At 47.1% G+C, this 23,781-nt stretch overlaps 1 protein-coding gene and 1 long non-coding RNA gene across 5 annotated transcripts in view; one reads left to right on the forward strand and one right to left on the reverse strand.

Moving 5' to 3' along the window:
• Window positions 1-23,781, forward strand: part of ZNF608 (zinc finger protein 608) — a 113,610-nt gene that overhangs the window by 78,998 nt on the left and 10,831 nt on the right. For all 4 annotated transcript variants that reach the window (XM_059175728.1, XM_059175730.1, XM_059175729.1 and 1 more), the window contains one exon: window positions 23,193-23,280. In XM_059175728.1, the coding sequence (XP_059031711.1) occupies window positions 23,193-23,280 (88 nt within the window). The remainder of the gene's footprint in view (window positions 1-23,192; window positions 23,281-23,781) is intronic.
• Window positions 2,399-11,491, reverse strand: LOC131832551 (uncharacterized). Its single transcript, XR_009354095.1, has 4 exons — window positions 10,908-11,491; window positions 4,387-4,738; window positions 3,794-3,830; window positions 2,399-3,294 (listed from the first exon to the last, which is right to left on the reverse strand). It is a non-coding gene; the product is annotated as an uncharacterized LOC131832551 (long non-coding RNA).

A 23,781-nucleotide genomic window follows, 5' to 3' on the forward strand; every position in this document is an offset into this window, starting at 1 on the left:
TGGGGTTTTCTTCTTGTTTGTTTTTGGTTTTTTTCCTTTTAGCATTGGAGATGCTAACATCAAAAGGCTGTTCCTTCAAAGAACTTCATGTTGCTATTTAAATGGTAATTACTTTTCTCCTGGGTTAGCTCCCAGCTTGGTAAATTTAGCAGGCTCAAGTATTTTTATTTTATATTGTTGGTACTATGAGACGAGGGTCTGAATAAAAAAAAAGTGCTCACTCGATTCTGATTAGGAGGACAGTCAGTTCCTAGATTGAGCATCTGTTCCAGTGTTACTTGGGAAAAATCATAAACTATGCTGCATTTTAAATAAGTGAATGGTCCTTTGGTTTTCTGTTATTGTCTGTTTTGCACACATGTTTCCTTTCGTGTACTTAGAGACCATTTTCCCAGTGAATAGAGCCTACCGATATAATTAAGCTCAGTTTGGTTCATTCTTCAGCGAGTTACTATTTTCATGGAGGAAGAGTAGTAAAATCCTGTTTTTAAAAAAGTGCTAGGAAACCGAATCACAATATTTAGAGGTCAGAGCATGGCACGGTTATTTTAAAAATAAATAAATAAAAATAAAAAGCCTTTCCCCCATATTTCTGATGTGCACCGGGATTGGGAACCACAGACACAGACCCATTCTGCATTTTATTTCGGTGAGAAAGAAGTAAATCAATGAATTTATCTAATGAGGTACCTATTAATATTTTATGTTGTATTTCTCTGTAGAGTTTTCTAGAGAGAGAAAGTGTGTTTTGGCTCTTTGGTAATTTTGCTGGGTGGTTTCTTGACTGGTCATCTGATCCGTCCTTTCTCTATAGAATTGGGTCCCTGGGAAGACCATTACGAATTCTGTGCGCTCCCCACCCCGCCCCACCCCCACAAGCCTTTTTACTTAGAGCTTCCTTTGAATATTTTATTATCTACTGGTTTATAATCAAGACCACCCACCTGATTTTAGCCTGCTGACTTTTTCCCCTGCCTTTTTATTCCTTCAAGCCCACAGTGCATGTGTATTCATGTTTTTGCTTTCCGTTCACGGAGATCTCCAGCTGGGAAAATATAGTGTGTACAATACTCTCTGCCTTCAACTGACATTGCTCATAAATTGCAACAGAAACACTGCTATCAGCAGCTTAATAGCAGGTAGAATACAGCTCTCCATATCAAGTCTCAGCAGGGTACAGAAACTACGCTTACCAAATTTCCAAAGGAGAAGGACGAGGGGGTAGGAAGTTTTCTCTCGAAGAATAACCAAAACAACACTGAAAATTGATTCACTGAAAGCAGCTTTTTGAAGAGGGCCTATAAGGGCTGACTCAGTGGTTGCTCCGCTGTCAGCTTTCTGCTGAATTGTTATTTTGGCAGACCTCACAAGAGGGTTTTATGGTAGAGCAGTGTGGAAAAAGGCCGGCTTCTTGGCTTCTCTGTCTTTCCGTCTTTCTTTCTGTTACCCTTTTAAAAGGCCTTCGATAAACCTCATGAAATACACGGGGTACCTCTATCTCTACTGTAAGATGATGAGGTGCTGTTAGAAATTACCCTCAGGCACACACCTGCCCTCACCCATGCCCGTGTCCCTGGCGGGAGAATCCTGCCTAGAATAGTGGAAAAGCTGGCCTCGCCGTTAGTCTTGGCTCTGAGCTACAATTTATTTTATCTTGCCCGGTGACCCATCCAATTATTTGACTTCTGGTAAAAGAGCACACAATTACGTAGCATATCAAGATGTTAATATTTTAGGCTGGGATGTAAAATTGGACACTCTTATTTATAGAACCATTCCGTTAAAAGAAGGGAAAAAAAGAAAAGGCGAGGAAAATATATAGCGGCCTCCAGTGTGAGAATTTCCAGTGCTATAGCACATCGCTTTATCTTAATAAGTGAGGTTATATTAATATGTTGAAAAGGCCCCAATTCCCCTCTGTGAAGAAAGGATTGCCAGGCTCCGTCATCTTTTGTGAGTCGCCATGGCAAGAGTCCTGCCTCTTGCCAGAAGAGATTAGTGCGGGTGGTGGAATAATTCTTTCTTTAAACCAAGTTAAGCTGTTGTATTAATACTACTGTCCAAGGGCTCAGGCAGATGAAAAGTGCTCCGCGTCACTCTAGGTTCCTTGGTGACTTTTCCTAAAGGAGTCACCAAATATTCCTGTCGCCACGTGCAGCCCCATCCCCCAGAATGTAGGAAAGTCATTAATCCCAACCCCCCCCCCCCATTTCTGTCCTTCAAAAACGCCACATAGTTTTATGTATATCTTACTTTGTGTGGTGCGGATTTTCCTCTCAAGTCTGGGAGCCTCGTTGCTCTGATAAGAATCACCTTAAATGTTTGGAGGAGAGCTAATAATTGGGTTGTGTTTTGTTTTTTTTTTTTTTTTTTTTAATTTTATTTACCTATTTGACAGAGAGAGATCACAAGTGGGCAGAGAGGCAGGCAGAGAGAGAGAGAGAGAGGAGGAAGCAGGCTCCCTGCTGAGCACAGAGCCCGATGCGGGACTCGATCCCAGGACCCTGAGATCATGAACTGAGCGGAAGGCAGCAGCCCAACCCACTGAGCCACCCAGGCGCCCAGAATTGGTATTTTTAATAAGCACTCAAGAGGATTTTTTTTTAATCACCCAGGGAGTTTGGGAAAACATTAGCGTTGGATAAGCCTGGGTTTGAAACCCATATGTGCCATCATCTAGGAGTGTGTGTGTGCGCACATGTGTGTGTGTGTGTTTGAGTGAGAGAAGAGATTCACAGATTTCTCTGTAGTTCAGCCAGGAACCCACATCTGGAAACCTCTCTATTTTCCAAAAGGGCACCCTGATTCTTAACATGTAGAGAACGCCAGAGCCTCGAGGCCCGTGGATTTTTGCTGTCAGTAATGCTGCATTGGGATTGAGTATGGCTCATGACCCACTCCCTCCTGCCAGGCCCCTTGGCCGTGGACCCTGTCCACCCCGCCAGAGGGCTGTGATGACCCACTGCCGTTCTGAGAACACCTCCTCTTCCAAAGCGAAGACCGCGAGCGCCTGGGGAGGCAGCCCCCTGCCTTCCAGGCTGAGTCAGCAGCTACTTCTTGAGCTTGGTGATAGAAGGAAGCAAGTACGAGAGGCTCTCGGTAGTTTAGATCTCATTTTGTCCTGTGACTTCCCACCGCGCAGAGATGTGCTCCGTTGGCAGTTCCGCTGGCAGGCGGTGGGTGTTGGTGGCCGTGGTGGGGGAGGGGGCTGGGAAACGTGTAGGAGTCAGAAGACGTCTCTGGTACTTCTCTCCTTAGCACGGTGCTATCCCAGGAAGCCTGTGGTCAGGTTCACTGAAGGCAAATGGGTAGAGCTTTATCTGACTTCTCTCGTCCTCCTGCTCAGTGCACTAAATGTGGCACTAAGTGGATTGTGTTTTACCACTCTGGCCTTTGCAGCAACAAGGAGTCTTCTGATTCTTTTTAATCCTTTTCTGTGGCATAAATTTAAGACACTCCCCTTCAGCTGCCTTCCTAAATCGGCCAGGGAGTTTAGGATTGATTAAATGAAAAGATGAGTCCCTGGTGCATGTGTTACCTACCACAGGACCTTGGCTATTACTTGGAGCTCTGACTCCTTCCTTATCCAGACCAAAGAAGCCTTTTCTTGACCACCCTCCCGCTTCTCCAGAGCCACTTTTTATCACTTGGGTGTGTGTTAGTCTCACTGAAGCAAAATTCTGCAGTGGCCCTAGGGCTCCCTCAAGGGCCTCAGCTTTAAAGGAACCTCTTACCCCCTGGAGAAGCCTTGAGAGCCCATCACAACGGCCTGGCCGTCCCAGTTGCTACCTACCTTATGCTGGGTGCTGCTCTCTGGGCCCCCAGGATCCCTGGAAGAGAAGAAAGGGAGAGACCTAGCTGTACTTTTGGCTCTCTTCTCCCTAGTCAAGGGACCTGGGATCCACCATTTAATCTCCAGGCCTGGTTACTTCTTCTTGAAGAGGGGAAGTTTTGCATAAGTGATTGCCAAGGTTCTTTTGTGCTTGAAAATAACCTGATTTGTTTGTTTTGGAGGGAACTCAGGACATGATGTGATGAAGTTTATTGTGTCAGTTGTGTGCCTTGTCATTTAAATTTGGCGCCGGCACTGATTAGTGCAAGAGGAGAATTCCTTGCAGTGAGGGCCAGCTGTGTATGCTCTGGTGGCTTCTACATGGGGACACTGGGTAATTGTTACAGACTGGAGCCAGGTCGCTTGGGTTCCTCTGTAGGGTCACAGCTTCCTGCTCTTGTGACCTTGGGATGTAACTCACTGCCTTTTATGCATCAGCCCATCATTTGTAAAATGAGGAGAATAGAGTATCCTCCTCATTGGGGTGTTAGAAGGACATTTCAAATAGTGCCTAACACACAGCACTCTATGCACTTCTCAGTGGACACACATACCCACTCCCAGCGTTGCAGGATTTCTTCGAGGCAAAGATAGGAATGCCTTTCGTTAGCCCGCCAACATGTATGTTCTCTGTAATTTGGGATTCCAGCCTTACAAGACGGGCAGACTGTCCTCCTAGTAGGTATTCCTCCGCAGCACATTAACACTGTCATGGTCCTGCTTTCTGACAGCCACATCAAGCTAGCAGGTGTCTGGACTGCAGGTCCTTCCAACAAAGGCGATGTGACGGGAGAGGGGAGCCATGGTCAGACAGCGGCCAGGTCTCAGATCTGCAGTGAACAAACCCTCCTCCTCCTGGGAGCCCAGTTTCCCTGCTGGTCCAAAGCAGCTTTCCTCTGGGGTCACCTAGAATGTAAACAACAGGAAGAGGTGATGGGAACCATGCTTCGTATGTAAATGCTCTGTGAAAAATATTTACTGCATCCTCCCCAGCCCCCAGCCCCATCTTCGTAGATTTCTTTCTTCTATTTCCTTCGTGTAATGACTGCGGTTATAAGTGCATTTTAAGTAGAAGTTATTTTGAAGGATTGATCCTCTGTACCTCATGCTTTCAGGGATCAGGCATTTCATTTTTGCTTTCAATTGAATTGCTAATTTATAATAAGTGAGTGGAAATTTGCATCTTTATAATCTCCTGTTCCAGAGGACACTATGCTGCATCTGTAACCGTATTTACCCGTGTATGGATGGCCGGCGTTTAAACGGTTGCTGCTATGGCCCAGATTTTTTTGTTTTTGTTTTTGTTTTTCTTAAAGCGTGACTATTTCAAAAATTTTTTATGTGCCCTTTTGTTTTATTTTGTGGAATATTTACATGCAAACTGTGACTTACACATATTTACCAAGTTTCTTTGTAAACGAGTGCCTTAACGTAAAACTAGACTAACATAATTCACTGGAATTAAACATGAAGCATTGCAGTTTGTTGTACAGATTAAAACGCATATGACACGGGGCGCCTGGGTGGCTCATTCAGTTAGGCATCTGCCTTCAGCTCAGGTCATGATCCCAGGGTCCTGGGATTGAGTCCCATGTTGGGCTCCCTGCTCATCAGGGAGCCTGCTTCTCCCTTTGCCGCTCCCCTTGCTTGTTCTCGAGCTCTCTCTTTCTGTCAAAAAAATAAGTAATGTCTTAAAAAAAAAAAAAAAAGATGCATGCAGCTCTCCGATATAGACTTGGATCATTTGAGTTGTGAAGAAACAAGTCAAAACAAGTTACGAGTCTTCTGGGAGGAAAAAAAAAAGTGCCTCTTGACTACATGGTGAAGGCAACCATATTGAAATAGTGTCCTTCTCCTGTCTTTCCCCTGGATTAGGAGTGCAGTAGCCTGAAGATCTGATGCTTTCTAAGTAAACTAATCTATTTGTTTTATGGGGAGAGAGGAGATACCGAAAAGCACAGTGGCAAAGACAGTTCTGTGTCCGGCACCGGAGAGGCCCTGTTAAAAGTCACGGGCCACGTGTTGAGGACCAGTGACGCATGTGCACGCTTCTGGTAATGCCAGCTTCCAGTTAGTACTAGTTCCCAGTCCCAGCACTGCTTCCAGCCACACGGTGCATCCCCAGAAGGCAGGCGGAATAATCCGCGCCAGCAAGGATCACAACGGGAAGACACTGCTTCGCACCTCACCAGAGTTTTCCCCCATTTATTGTCATGAACGCGTAACATGGGATCTGCGTTACTGAACAATCAGTGAAATAATTTTCTGTCTCCTTGAAATCCATTTCTGGTGATCACACATGCAGATGGAAAACCATGGCTTGAAGATTTACACTCAGCAAATAAAATTGACGTCCCCTGAAAGGCAAAGACTGTCATTTCATGCTTGCTAACCTTCGTTGTCTATCTCCCTTTGGGACACACACGCGGCGCGGGACACACACGCGGACGCGCCCATTATGGAGAGATGGCTTTCTGCTCTGTCAACTTTGTTTTATAAAAGCTCTGTTTTCTTTATGGCCTTTATCTAGTACATCTGTAAAATTTATTTAAGCCATGACAGATCTGTCTTTGGGGCCCCAGACTCTGGGAGAATCCCCACTTGGCGGCCCATTGGGAGGAGATTTGTAGGCTATGACTGTTCATTAAATTGTAAGCAGCAGTGGGAGAGGCCAGTGGTCTGCATCTACCGTGGCTGGGCGGTTATGGTCTCTGTTTGGAGCTTCTGCCATCAGGTGAGCGACAAATGGACCTCATCAGTCGCTTTCATAATAGTTCAATAAAAGTGGATGGCTTTTGAAATCCTTGAGGAAGGTTCCGGGTTTCTTTACCTTATAAGAGTGCTTACTTCACAAAAATTTCCAATAAAAAAATAGAAGGTAACTCAAAACCCAATGGTTCGCATTCATATTATTACCCGTTATTTTGAAAATGGCAAGAATCGATGGAGATGGGCTCCTTCACTTGGGAGGGATCAGAATCAGGGGACAGATCGTCACCGTCGCAATTTCACTTCGGCCTTTGGATTTGTGTCACGATAATAACGCAGGGACTCTTTTACACTTTGTTCATTTCAATATTTCATCTGCCTTTAAAAAAGAAGAAAGAGGGTGCCTGGGTGGCTCAGTGGGTTAAGCCACTGCCTTCGGCTCAGGTCATGATCCCAGGGTCCTGGGATGGAGTCCCACATCGGGCTCTCTGCTCAGCGGGGAGCCTGCTTCCCCTCTCTCTCTCTCTCTGCCTGCTTCTCTGTCTACTTGTGATCTCTCTCTGTACAATAAATAAATAAAATCTTTAAAAAAGAAGAAAGAAAGACATTTATTGAGCACCTGCTTTTTGCAGGGCACTCTGAGTGAGAGACAGTGCTGAGTCTCCTCCAGAGTTGGCAGATAAAATTTCAGCTTCCTGAACATCACGTACGTCCTACAGTAGAAATACCCACAGGAGCGGTCAGGCATTTTCAGGGCTTCCCAGAGCTCTGTGCCCCCGGCCTCAGACGCCAATGCATAAAGGCAGGCCCGGTTCTCCCTGCAGAAGGTAGTAGGAAAGCGTGAAGCCTGAGGTAACCTGTTGCGTGCAGGGTACTGAACGTCAGTTTGAGGTGTCGTGAGGGTGGGGGAGGGGTGAGTGGTGGCGGTGGAAAGGTAACCGAGGCCTGAGTGTGGACAGTGGCCCAGATGAAGAGGAGGGGATGGAGCCAGGAATTTTTTTTTTTTTTAAAGATTTATTTATTTATTAGACAGATCCCAAGTAGGCAGAGGCAGGCAGAGAGAGAGAGGAGGAAGCAGGCTCCCTGCTGAGCAGAGAGCCCGATGTGGGACTCCATCCCAGGTCCCTGGGATCATGACCTGAGCCGAAGGCAGAGGCCTTAACCCACTGAGCCACCCAGGCGCCCCTGGAGCCAGGAATTTTAGTGGGAGTCAGAAGAGCCACACCTTTGTGACCAGATAGGTGTGAGTGCTTAAATGGAAGGGAGAGGTCTGGGATTGTGAATTGTGACTACCTCGAAACGACAGCAAAAATGATAAGTCAGAACTGTAGTCCGTGGTGAATTCTAGAACGAGTCCTCCGCTTCGTACTTCAGATCCCTTCTAAGGAGTGAAACATAGATAGGGAAGGGATTCCGGGTTCCCTGCTATCCCCAGACCCCTGTTTTGTCTGACATGTCGCATTATGGGAAAGAAGAATAGCATTTCCACAAATTAAGGTCTGTAGCCATTGGTGGGCTGGTTAAAAAAAATTTTTTTTTTTAAGATTTTATTTATTTATTTGTCAGAGAGAGAAGGAGTGCATACAAGCAGGGGGAGCGGCAGACAGAGCAGGCAGAGGGAGAAGCAGGCTCCCTGCCAAGCAAGGAGCCCGATGTGGGACTCGATCCCAGGACCCTGAGATCATAACCTGAGCCGAAGGCAGTGGCTTAACCCATTGAGCCACCCAGGCGCCCCTGCGCTGGTAAATGAACACCCAGTTTTGGATTGGAGGACTCAGGAACCCTGATTGGTAGTGTTTGCTGTTTTGTGGTGTATATTCTCAACTATGGTCTGTTCCAAGCTTCCAACATGAGGTGTCTGAAGATGGTTCTAGGAAGAGGTGTGTGCCCATCCATGGCACGTAACTCCAAGCACACCACTGGTCTTCACCTAGGTGGCCTTGCGTACCCCAGGGGCCCACATCCACACACATACGGTGCCTTCATGAAATAGTGTTACTTATAAAGTTAGGTTTAGGTAACCTTACGCAACGCATTTTGGAGCATGGGATCAGAAGTCAGACTGCCTGTGTTCACATCTCTGACTTTCCAACCCTGGGCAAGTCTGCCGGTTAAGCCATCTTGGAATTACTTTGCTCATCAGTAAAATAGTAATCATCAGGAACCGGAGGCTCAGTCGGCTCCGGTCATGATCCTGGGGGTCTGAGGATCGAGCCCCGCATCAGGCTCCCTGCTCAGAGTCAGCTTCTCTCTGTCCTTCGGCCCTTCCTCCCTTTCTGTGCTCTCTGACTCTCTCCATCTTCACGGACTTGAGACTTAACCCTTCGTAAGGATAAGTCTTTATGTATGGCACTTAGTGGCTTGAATACTGGGTGGTTTTCTCTGCGTCCTTTCCGAACTCATTTCTGGGCTGTACGAAGTAGGAATAGCCAAGGAAGTTCTTTTTCTCTAAGAACAGGCTACACGTTCACTTTTGTCCTGAAGAGTCCACTCAACCTTTTTTTCTTTTTTTTTTTTTTTTTGGCTTTGATAGCCCATGACATTTATGAGTTTAATCTGCTCTGGCGGTGTGTTCCTAGTGAATTAGGAATTTCTGATTTTCTTTACTATTCAAGTTGAGTTGAACTGAAGGAAACCAGAAAATGTAGTCCTTTGCAGCGAGACACTTTATCAGGACTGAAAGCACGGTTTGCTCTCTTGCCCACCATCTTTTCAGAAAGCTGATCAGATCGAGTATTACATTCATAGATCTCGGAGTTAGTATACCGTCAAACCCACAAATGGAGCAGGGTTTAATTGGAAAATGGCTTTCTAGTCACTCATTAGGGAAAGTATGTATTAATTTATAGGTACTAATTTAGATATGGGGATATAATAAATAAAACAACGTAATCAGTCTCTTGGCTAAATGTGCTAGGATTTTGTGGCTAAAAAATGTATTTGTTATTTTTAAAGATTTTATCTATTTGTCAGAGAGAGAGTGTGTGTGTGTACAAGCAGGGAGAGGGGCAGAGAGAGAAGCAGATTCCCTGCTGAGTGGGGAGCCCGATGCGGGACTCGATCCCAGGACCCTGAGATCATGACCTGAGCTGAAGGCAGAGGCTTAACCCACTGAGCCACCTAGGCTTCCCGTGGTTGAAAATTTCTTAAGCAAAGAAAGCTCAGTGAGAAACTAAGCCATTTGGTTTTTGTGTTATTTTTCCCCTTGTTTCCACAAACTAAGACTTCCGAAAAGTCACCATGTGATCTTTCCTTCCAAGAGTTCAGTTTTGTAAAGACACTTGTTCAGTACTTTCAACAAGTGTTGTGGGTCCTTTGCTGTGGGGCTGTCCTGTCCGGTCACCTGCTGCCCCGGGCCATGGAGAAGCAGACGAGGTGCTCTGATGACTCACCTTTGCCAGGCCACCCCCACCCCCCCTCCTCTCCCCTAGGAGGCCTGTTTGGGTAAGAAGAGAGAATGGTTTGGTGTTTCTTTCAAAGGAAACCAGAAAGCCTTTGGACCCAGTCACTCTGCACCCCTTCAGAGTGCTGTATCCCTCACACGAAGCCCACGGGCCACTGTGCACAGCCCCTGCCCTCGCCATGCAGGGGGTGGCTGGCCCCTAGCATGCCCAGCTACCAGTTTCAGTGGAAGAATTTCTTTAGTTATTTCAGGCAGAGGACTTCAGTAGGAAATACGGTATCTCTACTTCATCTCTCCAGCAGGTGCTCTCCTGCCCTATGGACTCTTCCCCACAGATATCTGCCTTTAAAAAAATAAATTAATTAAATAATCTTCCCTCTGCCAACTCCCAAATGTTCCCATTGTCCAGCCCAGCATTCCGTGTTCACATTGGTATTCAGTGTAGCAACCCAGGACCATGATGGGTACAAATCAGAGTTTTGTCTCGTGTGTGTGTGTGTGTGTGTGTGTGTGTGTGTGTGTGTGTGTGGTGTGTGTAGCTCTTGAGAGAATTACAAGGCAACCTGGGAAAGATGCTGAAATGTTTAGTCAGGTCTTCTCTCGTTGGAAAGAGGTGTATAAAACACACGGTGATGATGAGCACCAATTAACAGTGCATTACTTTCCGGAGGAGACTTCACGCTGGCTGCCCTGCAGGTCAGAGTCAATAAAGACTGAGTTACTAACAATAGCCTTTCTCTCTCCCGAAGCCTTGGACTTAACCCTAACTTCATCAGACCAGAGAAGAAGAGGCTCGTGCAAACAATAGGCATCTCCGAGGTTGACTTGGGCCTAATGCTCAGAGGCCGTGAAAGCTGTCGGGAGCCTGATTGATGGGCTCTCACGCCTCAGTCCCCAGTGCAAAGCACTAATGTTCCAGCCTCTTTGGAGTGGGTGGTTGTGCCACCTGGGGTCAGAACTTACCAGCCTGCAGGGCTAATGTTTCAGATGAGGCCAGAGTGCAGTCAATAATTGATACGGAAATTCTGTGCTTCGAGTCACCAAGGAAGGCCACATCTTGACTCGAATTCCTGTGTGTTCCGAAGAGAAGTCCAGGTCCGCTTCGGATCTCCCTGCTGACAGTGTTAGTCACGTTTAAGACGCGCTCTCATTGCAGAAGAGGACGAGAGCCATCCCGGAAGGCGTATTTAGTAGACACAACGAGCCAGATTTCAGGAGTTTCAGAATTGAGAAGTAAAACGAGGGGAAAGAAACACCAGCCCTTTGGCATTTATTTAAAAACCAAAGTAAATCACCCCTCAAATGTAATACGTAGATCAGATGAAATCATAGCGACTTCGGTAAGCATCCATGGGGAGCGTCGGTATACACAGGTCCTGAAACTCAGCTTCCCAGTACGGACCGCTGGTGGGAGAGCAATGTTAGGAGCTATCAAAGACTGGAAGAGACGTGAGTGTCAGAGAGCAGAGCCTCGAAGACTTGATCCCTTCTGCAGGGCAGTGTCACCCCAAGTTAGCTTGGTGGCTGCACGTGACCGTGTGTGTGTGTGTGTGTGTGTGTGTGTGAATGAACATCTCTGCGTCTACATAAACACATGTATTATACACACAGTATGCAGAAATGGGCAGCAACGGGGTGACACCAAGCGAGGCTGGTCAATCAATAACCAGCTAAGTTTTGTTCTGCTCCAGCAAAACGATGACTTGCTCCAGTAAGTGCTAACAAAGGCCCTTTCCCTTGCTCTGCTCGAGGAGAGTACTATTAGTCACGCTTCATTAGGCTTGTTTACAGAAAAGAGCTGGTCTCTAAGCACATTATTGAAATACTTGTAACTCTGCTGGGCTTTTTTCTTCGCTGAAAAGATAGGGACTTCGGAAGGGGGCGGAGGGAGGGGGCCTCGGACCATTGTCGAGACATCTAGTCTGTTCAGATGGTAATTGGAAGGATGAGTTTGCCTTTAATGCTCTCTGCAGTCCCCAGAGCCCTGCTGCAGGGGCTCCTCTCTCGGCAAGGTCCCGGGGACCTTTAATTTTGCCTTTTGTTGCTGTGACAGATGCCAGGCATTCAGTTCCTGTTCCTGCGGACCGGATGTGCGGTCCCCGAACCCCACATCCCTAGAGGAGCCCGCAGGGATTTAGAACTGCATGTCCAGAGTGGTGAGGAGGAGGAGGTGGGGATATGGGCTTGCCATGGTGGGTATGCCAGGAAGGAGACCTTCCTGGGGGTTGCAGTTGGGGCCAGGCTTAGGAAGAAGCTAAGTCCCTCCTGTTGGAATTTGCAGCTCGTGAGATGTGCTTAAGAGATCGTGCTACCGTGTGTCCAACAGCCCAGACCCCGGGAATCCAGGATAATTTGCCCGGCGGCCCCGTCTGAGGGTGCTTTACCTGCCAGAAGCGCAGTGAGGCCAGCTGCCGGCTGATTTTCTCAGTGTGCAACTCCTTGTATTTTGGGGTCTCCCTCTGTTTCCAGCTGTGATGTGGGTTCCAGGGGAGTTTCACGATGAGGAAGCCTGAGTCCGTTTGCCAAGCGACTCTTGGATGCCCACGCCCCTGTGTTTGATGCTTTATAGAAACCATACCTTACCCGGCATCCGTATTGTCCCTGTTTTATAGATGAGAAAACTGAGGGGCAGAGAGGCTTCATTAAGGGTGAAGCCCCAGCTGCAGAGTGTGCCGGGGGCCAGGTGAGTCTGTCTCCCGAGACCATCTTCTCGGGCGCTTGGGATGCTGTGTAGGATTACCAAACACTCTCTCATTCTGTCTTCCTCCCAGTCTTCAGAGTAAAATTGGCTGCAGGCTGAGCTTGATTGGAGTTAATTCCTTCGGCTTTCCTTATTACATTCTGAACCCGAGCCACCATGGTGTGGCCTCACTATGGGAGTCACTGGGCTCGGCTGCCTCCCCGTGAGAACAGGGAGATTTACCAACGACAAGGACCTCATTCACCCCATTGCCTTTAATTTTGAGGGTGCTGACTCCGGTTCCTCTGAGAGGCACTCCCTTGTTTCCTTTTTAGATTGGCAGAGTTGCTGACTTTCAGGTGACACATAAAATGTGTGCCTCTGCGTGTCCTAGACATGCAGGGTCTTGCTGGGGATGGACACACACACACACACACACACACACACACACACACTGTACACAGGGTTCCCCGGTCTTCAGCTGCTGTTGTAAATTGCTATTTTAAATTTCAGCAAGTGGAATAATAGCAGAGTGATCATCTCCAGTAAATGCTGTTGGTCTTTGTAAAGAATGGCTTGTTCAGAGGATTTATGATTTATGGGGGACCCAGCTGGTGGCCAGCAGAGCCGTAGGAATGTGTGCTCTCCTGGGCCAGGGAGAGCTGGAGATGAAAAGGGCCCAGAGCTGGCACGAAAGCAAATAAGCGCTCTGACTTTGAAAAAAGCATCATAATTTCTATGAAGCCAGGCTCTTGGGTCCCAGTGAGATGCACGCATCAGTAGCAGCTTTTTGATGTGCGCATAATTGTCAATTGGTTCCCACTGTCTCCCTGTATCTCAAGGACCCGGGGAGGGTAAGAAATGACTGGAAAACGCAGTCCTATAATCTGTCCTGGGATTATCCGTATTTTGACGAGCAGTTCACTAGCACTGAAACCTGAAACTCTGCTCATCACCCACCTCGATGGATGCGCAAGAGGTTTGCGAGCAAGGAGAGGAGGAAGATCCCTCCCTCTTTGTTTTTTTCCTGAGTCTGCTCCCCTTCCCCAAAGTATAGGCGTTAGTTCATGCGTAGGTTTTATGTCCCCTGGCATCTTGCAATTTCATTCATCCCGGTGATGGGTGAGCAGCCCTGCCTGTTGCTCCCTCCCCTGCACTTCCCTTGGGTTGGCAGGAAGGGGGAGCCAGAAACAGACTTCTCTCTGCACCTGGAGCTGGGGGAGTTGCAGGTATCTCGGAAGCGGCTTTCCAAATTCATAGCATCTCACACCCTTCTTCCTGCCTTTGGCCTCAGAATGCTGTCTTCTAGGGGCCTTGGCCTGGAGCCAGGGGTTTTTGCGCCTGTTGTTGTCTTTACCTGTTTTTGAAGTTGGACTGATGACATCGTAGAGATCCTGGCTGAGGGGTTGTAAGCGGAAAAGATGCCGTGGGTAATACTGAGTGCGGGAAACCGAAGGCCTGCCTTCTCGCAGCTGCTCATCTTCCGTGGCAGGCGGGTCTGAACGTGGGGTTGTGTTGAGGCTGTGTCCCTTCCGTTCTGGGGGTGGGGATCCTGGTTATGTGCTATGGGCCTGGGCCCCTTATATGCCGCTGCCTCCTAAAATAACTCTTGGATGTGTGTTAGGAACATGCTGGGAGGTCCCAGAGTAAGAACCAAATCGTGATTGTGGCTCAGAGTAAGCCTGCTTCAGTAAGTACTTACTAGATACCTTTCCCCAACTTGTGAGTGCTTTTATATTAAGGAAGGAAAAAAGTGATCTCCTAATGAGCTAATAATTAAAGCTTGGGAGACCTGAGGGGGGAAGATGTCTGTTCTCCTATAGCTGGCACTGAACCCTGGTCTCCCCATGAAGATAGGGAGGAGAGGGAATGAGAAACCCTTCTATTCCAGTTGGTACCTTCAAAAAAGAGAGGGTTTGGGACACCCGGGTGGCTCAGTGGGTTAAAGCCTCTGCCTTCAGCTCAGGTCATGATCCCAGGGTCTGGGATCGAGCCCCACATGGGGCTCTCTGCTCCGTGGGGAGCCTGCTTCCTTCTGTCTCTCTGCCTGCCTCTCTGCCTACTTGTGATCTCTGTCAAATAAATTAAAAAAAAAAAAATCTTTATTACAAAAGAGAGGGTTTGAGGAACTAGAAATCATTCATCGATACTCAACCACTTACAGAGCTATGAATGCAGAGGAGCAGGAAAAAATTCGGGCTTGGAACTTTGCACCAGAAATCAGTGTGGTTTGTTAGCATATGTCTGTGTCAGCCAGCCTCAAGGCATTACTTACTGGACAGTTTGATCAAAGACCAGAAATGAAACCTCTTCATATGAGTGTGTACCTACATGCATAGACTCTGTATGTGCACAGGGTCACTCTGTGCATTGAAATTCTTCCAAATGTCTCAGAAGACTTTGTGTTGTGGTCCCCCTCCCTTTCTCCCCTCTCTATGCTCCCCACCTTCATCTTTTATCTTTTCCTTGAGCATATCAGTTCATTTTCCTGTGTGATGGCTGAGCCTTGATAGAGCACAGGATGCAGAGCCTCCCCTTGGGGAGGCATGCAGCCTCCCTGCCTGTCACTTGCTGCCCTGTCGGAGCAAGCTTGGGGGTTGGTTCCCCCTGCTCTGCATTCCCTGAAACTTGTCTTCTTGTCTATCCCCAGGTTGGGGGGCCTCCTGACCCCTAAGCGGTATTGTGGTATGGGTGGTTACATTATCTCTTTGTTTCACGAGTAGCCTTGAGCCATCAAGGATAATGTTTCTTTAGCGTGCATATGTCTGCCTTACTTAAAATCAAGTGGTTTTTGTTCTCGTCATGTTTAAAGTTGCTTTGTCAAGATCTCCCCATGATTTTTTTTTCCCCGTTATGCTCTTTGTTCCCTGAAATATCCGTAATGACACACTTAGGATGTCTTATAATGATGAAACTTACTGAAACTTATGTACTGATTTTTTTTTTTTAAAAGGAAAGCATCTCTTTCTGAAATTAACATTAAGTTCTAGTGATCTGTTTGGATCTGATTTTTGAAAGTTGTGTCTTAGGCTATCAAAGTTTTCACGAACGCTTCCACTAGGGTAACGCTTGGTCAGTGAAAATCCTGTCACCAGCCAGAGACGCCAAGCAGGCTCCCATACAGATGTCCAGGACAGCAGCTGAGTGTTCCCGGAGGTGCCTTACAAAAGCCTGATTTCTGCTCCCTCTTCTTCCCCACAAGACTTTTTAACAGGCCATTGTGTTTTCTAGAAGTGGGAAAGGGTAATGTTACTAGGGAAGCGAAGAGAAGAAAAGCAGCAAGAGCCTCTTTTAGCTGACCAGTCAACTGCGTATTGGCCACCTGTCTTCATGGGAAAGAAATAGATGGCAGTGAATAAGCGAGAGTCTAGTTTTCCAAGAAGCTCAATGATTTTCCCAAATCAATACAGCTCATCAGGCCTCAGAACAAAGGCTGCGGGGGAGGTGACAGTGATGGAAGTAGCTGTGTGTTCTTTTGTGTATTAAACCGTAAGGCCCATGGGGAAACAAGGTCTCTTTAGCTATGGTTCCCCCCCTCCCTTAGAGCTTATTCAAGGTAGTTGGGGGTGGGGAGAAAGCCTTTCAGGGTTTTTTTTTTTTTTTTTTAAATAAGATTTCCATAGATGGTATCCCAGTGATCAAATGTACTTTTGAAAGAGATAAGCTCAGTCCAGGAAGAATACCGTCTTTTAAAATGGAGATTAGAACATCATTCTGCCATTGCCTTTTGCTCTCTGGTGTTGGCTTAGTCCATTTGCTTGGATTTCTTGTGGATTTTTTTTTTTCCCTTGAGATTGATGGGTAGGGTTTGGAGGAACCAAAAAGCAGTATCTCGATGTTCAGATGAACTTCTGGCCAATCAAGAATCATTAACGATCCTCCCATAAATGAACCTTGTTCCCGATGCCCTGAAAATAACAGCGAACCCTAAAAGAAATGCTGAATTGTCGTCTGAGAGCTTATAATTAACGTAGATAGAGCGGTGCCAACATCGTCCAGCCGCCAACAGGGAACATCTATCCAAACCAGCAATTTTTAGCCCGTCAGTCCTTTAATCTTTAAGCTCACTGTGCTTTCATAAAGTAGTACATTAACACCAGAGCAGAGCATGTCTGGGGTTTATGAGTGGGGTGGTGGCACACTAGGGCATAAAGTGTTTCATTACACTCCCCTTTGTTAGTGCTGCCCTATCTCCCAAGCTCCATTGCCGTACGCTATTTGTTCAGATAAAGCCCAATGTTCAGGGTGACTAATCGCAGCACTGTGTTCCAGATGGTTTGATTACAGGATGTGGTTAAAGTGACTCTTCAAACATTCAGCTCAGCAGTAGAGCTCTTTAAAAAAAAAAAAAAAAAAAATACTGCATTTTCTGGTCATGTGATGACACGTTTCTTATCCTCGTGCTCCAGAGATAGTTGGCATAGGGAAATAGGCAAGTCCCTCTGCATTCTGACTGTGGGGGATTTCATTGGCAGCCTTCGTTGTCAGTGAAACATTTGCCCCAAAGAGTTAGAAACCCAACTTTGTCCTTTGAAGAAAGATCTCTCCGAAGGTTAGATGCTATAAAGCCAGGAAAATCGAATAATTGTACTATGCAAAGCTCAACCTTTTTAAGCAAGTCCTAGCCTTGGTTACAGCAAAACCACAACAGTAAGGTGTGGGAGGGGAGGGAGTTGGAGTAGGAAGGAGTGATGATAAATCATACCTTGTACAATGGTCATATTGTATAAAAATGTAGAGTAATAGGATACTCTAAATGTATGAACTTCATCCTGGGTGCATGAAACCAGCATATTGTGGCCTTTTATTGTCACAAATGATTCCACTAGAAAAAATATATAAAAGGAAAGAAATGTGTAAACTTCAAAAAAAAAAGGGGGGGGTTGTGGCACAACAGGGTTACATTTTGGTGTTATTAGAGTGAGGTTTCTGTTTTCTGCTTGAGTGCACGCCAAGTCCATCCAGATGTGGTAGTCTGAATAGGAGTCCAAAAAAGAAAGGGAAAAAAATAAAAAAAAGACCGACGTGATTCCAAATTCAGCATTTGCAACGCTTGGCAGAGACTTCTGTCCCAGAGACAAGGCACTTTAAAGACTCTGGAACACTCTTTAAACTGTAATACAAACAGAGTTAGATCCGCTGGGAAATCAGGCAATTGCCCAGTTCTTGAGGAAACATCTTCACGAATAGGAGAAGCAGTAATTCATACACCATATTTATCACATCTTTGGAGTACAGTCTCTCCACAGAGAATTTCTGTCATCTCTGCACTCTGGGAGATTATGCTTATTGAAAAAGAATGGTGAGAAGAAGGCTTCAGATCTAGATTCCCTTCTGTCACCATGTCAGAGTTCCCAGGGGTCGAGTGCGCTGGCTCTGTGTTGCGCGCCAGGCCCTGTGATCACCGGTGGGGCAGGTGTAGGCGCTGCTCCTCTGTCTTCTGGTTGAGGGCGAGGCATCCTCTGTCTCTAAGGACTAGCAGCATGGGAGGGACAGGGTATTAGGTTAAGACAGTCTCCGCAGTGTTCAAACATGGGAGGAATTGATCTGCTGCTTCCCTGAGGGAGTGAGTTTGGGATTCCTTTGTTGCGTTTCCCTGGTCATTCAGGGGTCCCAGATGAAGGAGACCCTGCCATCCGCCAGTGGCCTTCAAGGTCACTGCTGTCTCCATGCCAGCCAGCCAGAAAGAGGAAGAAGTGAAAAGGACATGTACCGGGGATAGTGTGGGCCAGGCCTGTAAGTGGCGCACGTCCAGTCTCTCACTTGGCTGTCACAGACCTGAATGAGCCACACACCTGCGCATTGACCTGGGCGGGAGGCTAAGAAGGGTCTAGCTGGGGACTCAGAGGTAAGCCTGGATTCTGGGGAGCATCCGTTGGTCAGAGGGCTGTGAAGGGAAGTGCTGTGGGTGTCTCGGGAGGGGGCGGCTGTGTTTCCGTGGCATGCACTGTCAGCGTGGGAGTGGAGAACATTCAGAGAAGAGGGAACATTGGACTTTGTCCCTCTTTGGTGCTGATTCATTAGGAGCTTTCCTTGGAGATTTGGACTAGAACGTCTTAGAGGGATTAAAACTGATATAAATGGTGCTTGCAGAAGAAACTCCATTAGGCTGGAGGGGGGGAAAAAGAAGTGAGCTGGAGGTGAAAATGTTGCAGTGGTTGTTGTCCTTGCCTGGATGAACGGCTGTCCACGGGACAGTGGGTAGACTTTCCCTGCTGGTTATCAGAATGTCCCTCTGGGAGCAAGGGAGTCAAAGACAGATTTAAATTGAGAACCAGGAACGACTTTTTAACAAGATGACTGGAGAATAATGGGGCAGTCCTGGGTGCTTGGTGAGCTCTTGTCACTGATGAAGAGGAGGAAGAAGGGACACGTACACACTGGTACTGAGGGCCTTGTGCCCATTGGCTTCATATCCTAGCTCTTGTATAGGTCTGGCCCACTGTCGACCTCTCAGCCTCTAGTACCTTGTGACCTTGAGATTTCTACTTATGTTATCACCTTTCCTTGTGACAAATTCCGTTTCCCAAAATAAGTCCCTGTTTGGCTGCCTCAGCTTAGGCGCCCTTTGTTGCAACCATCCAAGGAGGCCAGAGTTAGGATCACTGTTTTAGGAGCCTAGTAGCCTAAGACAACCCTCTGAGCAGGGACTGTAGGCAGGGTAAGTCCTAGGAACATCTTATCCAGGGTCTAGTTTAATGTGATGGGTTAAGGGAACTGTTGTCTAGGTATAGGTCACCCCTAAGCTCTCCTTCCCTTTCTGGGTGACAGGGTGTGCCTGTGTTGGTTTTATGGTAAGTTTGTAAGCTCTTGCAGAACAGAGTTTGGATGGAGGTCTGGCTAGACCGTGGCTGATTCCATAGCACCAAATAAGTATCTAATGTATACCCTGGAGATGTCTGCGGGCTTGATCATCTCTCTGGGAGCACTTCACTGCTAAGTATTGACAAGAGCACATTAGAGTTAGAACCCTGTGACTGGAATTCTTAGGAGACGTCAGGGCTCTCTGGACTTGCAGAAGTCACGGGCTTAGGTTATAGAGGGCGGAACACGTTCTTCTAAGTGTCCTGTAGATAGTACATACTTTATGGGGCCATAGCTTGGATTCTGTATCAGTACCAAGACAAAGCATTAAAAAAATATGAAAACCCTGTGTGGTGAGCACACTCAAACTATCCATTGCTGTCTTTAGCTGTATTCATACTTCATTGGCCGTGAGCTTCAGATCTTTCTCAGATATAAAACATTGAGGGGCAGGCATTATTAGAACTTGGACAAAGACCATTGTCCTGGGTAGGAGAGGAGGACAGTAAACCTCAAAGGATACTGGAGAATGTGAAGATGAAAGAGGCTGGTTGTAGTGTGTCCCCAGCACCTGGGTCACAGGCAAGGCATTTGGAAGAGTACATGTGCATTAAAAGAAATATCAGCTCTGTTTGGCCTACATGTATATTTATTTCCAGTGTATGTAAGATAAATGAGAAATACAGCTGTGCCCAGATTTATGAAATTCGAAGTAGAACTTGAAAAAGACTAATTTTCATTTTGGTTATTTCGAAAGAAGAGTCCCACTTTACATGCCCCCGGGTTACCAAGTACGCAAGCTGTTGGAGACTTCAGCAAGAAACCGACAAACCATTTGCACGTCTGAGAGCTGAAACACCACCTTCCCACTTGTCCCCTCACAATGGAGGTGGGGGGGGGGGTTGTCTACACGCAGACTTTCTTACAAAGCAACAGGACACTTTGTAGTTTATACGAGAAGCAGTCCTTAAGCCTTCTTTCCAGTTTGGCCATGTCAACATGTGCGTGTGTACCCTCGCACGTGAATGCTAGGCAGAGAGACCTCCTCTGTGGCAGAAAGAAAAACAGACACAGGCACACGTATTTCATTAGCCCCGATTGATGGAGACTCTTCAAAATCTCCCCGAGAGCAGAGCATCTGTTTTTGAGCGTTTCAGATACCGAGGGCTTCCAGGAAAATCAGGCTGGCCCATGGAGGCCCTATTGAAGCGGAGAATGGGCTTGACCGGGATTCCCCGCCCCCCATCCCCCACCCCCAGGGCCGGCCGGTAATAAGGACGGTCCTAGCAGTCTCCCTAGTGCTTCCCCACGAGGTGTGCCGGTGTGGCTTCTAGAAACAGCCTCCGGCCGTGGGAATGGTTTCACGCTGTGCAAGCCGCAGTGTGGGCTCAGCCTCGGCGGCAGCTGGCCACGGTAGCCCCTTGGCTGCCGCTTCGGGGTCCCCACGGTGCCCCCCGGGCCCCGGCTGGGGAACCGCCGACCGGGTCCCGGGGGCCGCAGGCGCGCGTGCTCGCTCCGCGCCCCGAGCGCCACCGCCGCGGCCCCTGCCCTCCGCCCAGCGCCTTTATCCCCGGCCGCCGCCTCGCGGCTCCGGGGCGGCCGCCCTCGGCCCAGCCAATCAGACGCGCGCGTTCCCAGCAGGCGCCGGCCAATCCGCGGCCCGCGTTTGCTGGAAACGCGAACCCCTTAGGGGAAAAGCAATAACAAAAGCCTTTCACTGCAGACAAATGTTAAGTGTCTGTGCAGACTTTTCCTGTTTTTAATTTTATTACTGCAAGAATGGAAGGTTTGTTGTTTCTTTCATGTTTCCTTTCAAGCAATTTTAATTATACATTTGTGCTACATCAGGGACTCTGGAACGCAGTGATTCAGCCTAGTGCGTCTAAAGCTAAAATGCGGTAACCTTCTGGCAATACAGATATATTCCTGCACTGTAAATATAGCTGACATGCTAAAGAATTTTAAGCAGCTGCAAAGGTCTTTGACACCACACACAGGGCCCCAGAGAGCACATGATGAGAAAACCAGCTCCGTCTTCCCCTTCGCCTCCCCTCCCACCGCCCTCCCTTTTCCTGGAGGGATGTGCTCATAAAGAATCCTTTCCTCCAATTGTTCTGTCTTGTGCAAATTTTGACCAAATGCCTAATTACCATTGATTCTCATCTCAGTATGAATTTTTATATTCAGTGGTTTAAAAAAAAAAAAAATTTCCCCAGGGAATTAGAATGGAATCAACCGTGATTTGAGGAAATGCTTGCTTTGCTTCATTCCTGTCCCCCTCCCACCTCCCCCCATCGCTACAGTGAGTAAATTCAGCTGTCACCTAATAGCAACAGAGACCATATGGGAAAGCATTTTTTAAATCTCTTTCGGAGACTTTTGAAAGAAATCCTTCCTTTCCCACTACTGAGTTCCAACCATTCAAATATTTTTACCTGCTGTGAAAATGTTCCCAAGGAAATTAGTCTTACCTTGTGAGTTGTCCCGTACTGTAAAGGAGTGCAATACAGGCTTTCTATACAATTCAAAATGGCAGTGAGCGAGGGAGCAAACCAACTAGAAGCAGACCTTGAGGACTGTCCCTTGGTGCTTCCAAGATAGAATGGATTGTAGGTACAGAAAACACAACAAAGCCTCACTCAAGCGTTTCATTTATTTACCCTAGTATTTTAGGTATGTCTCAAGATTAGGCCCTTTTATTGTACGTTTTTAACGAGTGATTAAAAAAATATATACGGCGCTTGTCCTCTAGAGAAATAAAGAGGATGTTCTATTTTATTTTCCTGTGACATTTGGTATACTAAGTGCACTTAAGTTTAGTAATTCACAGATGCAGTGCTAAATTAAATTGTCTGCCTGCAAAGCAGTTGGGAAAAGCAGAATGGCTTGCAGGAAACAAGTGTGTTGGTTTTGAGATTTTTCTTCTAATCCTCTGTGGCAAATGCTTTCTAAAGTTGATTCTAAAGATAACCCCAAGAGCAAACCTATTGTGCACATTTATTTTCTTAAGAGGGCTATTTTCGGAGTCCTTAATATGAAACAAGACCGAACAGTGAAACAGATACCATACCCTGGCTGATGCTTGTCTCACAGAGCCAGAGAAGGGAGGAGTAGGAAAGAGAGAAATCATAGCAGATTGTCTGCTCTGTGGACTCTGTGGCCCCCCCTGCTCTCCCCCTCAACACCTATTTTTGTGCACCCCTATAATCTTTTTCTAAATACAAAATCACCACGATTCTATACTGTTGAATTGGAAACAAAGCCGATGCCTTTCAGTCACCTTCTGGTTTAAGCACTGGTAACTGGTGCTTAGTTTTTGTTGGCCGCTTGCCAAACGAAAGCAATTATGTGTAATAATAGAAAAATTAAGAGGTGAGTGTTGGTGTTTTACAGCAGGACATGGCAAAAACCATTTCCTTCTGTCAGCAGTATCTTGATTACACTCTCACACACAGTATTGCCCTTTTGTACCGCATGGGCATGATCACACACACACATGCACGCACGCACACACACACACACACACAAACATACACACGCACGTACACACAAACATGCACACACACACACACACAGAGTTTCCTGTGGTTTCCACTTGAGGTCACTGAAACCAGAAAGAGGAAGAATGCAAACCACAGCTTTTGAAAGCGGATGAGAATAGAACTTTGCTGGTAAAATCATCTCATCACCACCATCATCATCATCATCTGGAAATAGAGGAATCCATGCTAACCGTGGTCCTCCTTCATTGCCCGTTCCTGCAGGTGTTCTAGTGGTCAATGTCACGTGGAGGAACAAAACTTACGTAGGGACCCTGCTGGACTGCACCAAGCACGACTGGGCCCCTCCCAGGTATGCACGGGGCCTTTTATTTCAGGCTCTGTTTTCTCTCCTCCTTCCTCTTCCCCTCACCTTCCCCCACCCTCTCTTTGCAAAGAAACCCGAGAGATAGATTAATAATGCATACAAGTCTGCCCGTAATTGAAACCAGGCAAAAGAGAAGGGAGCAGTTCAGGATTGCACACGGTGAAATGCAGATGCGGGATTTCTTTTCAGTCTCGGAGAACTCTCCTCCCTGCCTCCCTGCTCCCTCTCTCCTTTGTTTCCTTCTCTACTTAAAATGGGAATTGGAACTGGATTTGAAGCTAGATATCCCAGTCGTTTTTCTTTGGTGTTCTAAAGAACATACATCCTCCCTAGCTGGTTCTTTTGCAGGGAGTGAAATTCTCAGCGGAAGGCTAGGGTGTGTTTTGCTTCTCTGGGCCCAGCCCTCGGGCTGGGGGGCTGTTGGCTGCTCTTGTCTGCATTGTGTGCCTCGTGTTTTCACCTGGCTCTTCTGGGAGTGCTCATTTT

This window comes from Mustela lutreola, chromosome 5 (genome assembly GCF_030435805.1).
Source record: "Mustela lutreola isolate mMusLut2 chromosome 5, mMusLut2.pri, whole genome shotgun sequence".
In the NCBI taxonomy this organism is placed as follows: Eukaryota; Metazoa; Chordata; class Mammalia; order Carnivora; family Mustelidae; genus Mustela; species Mustela lutreola.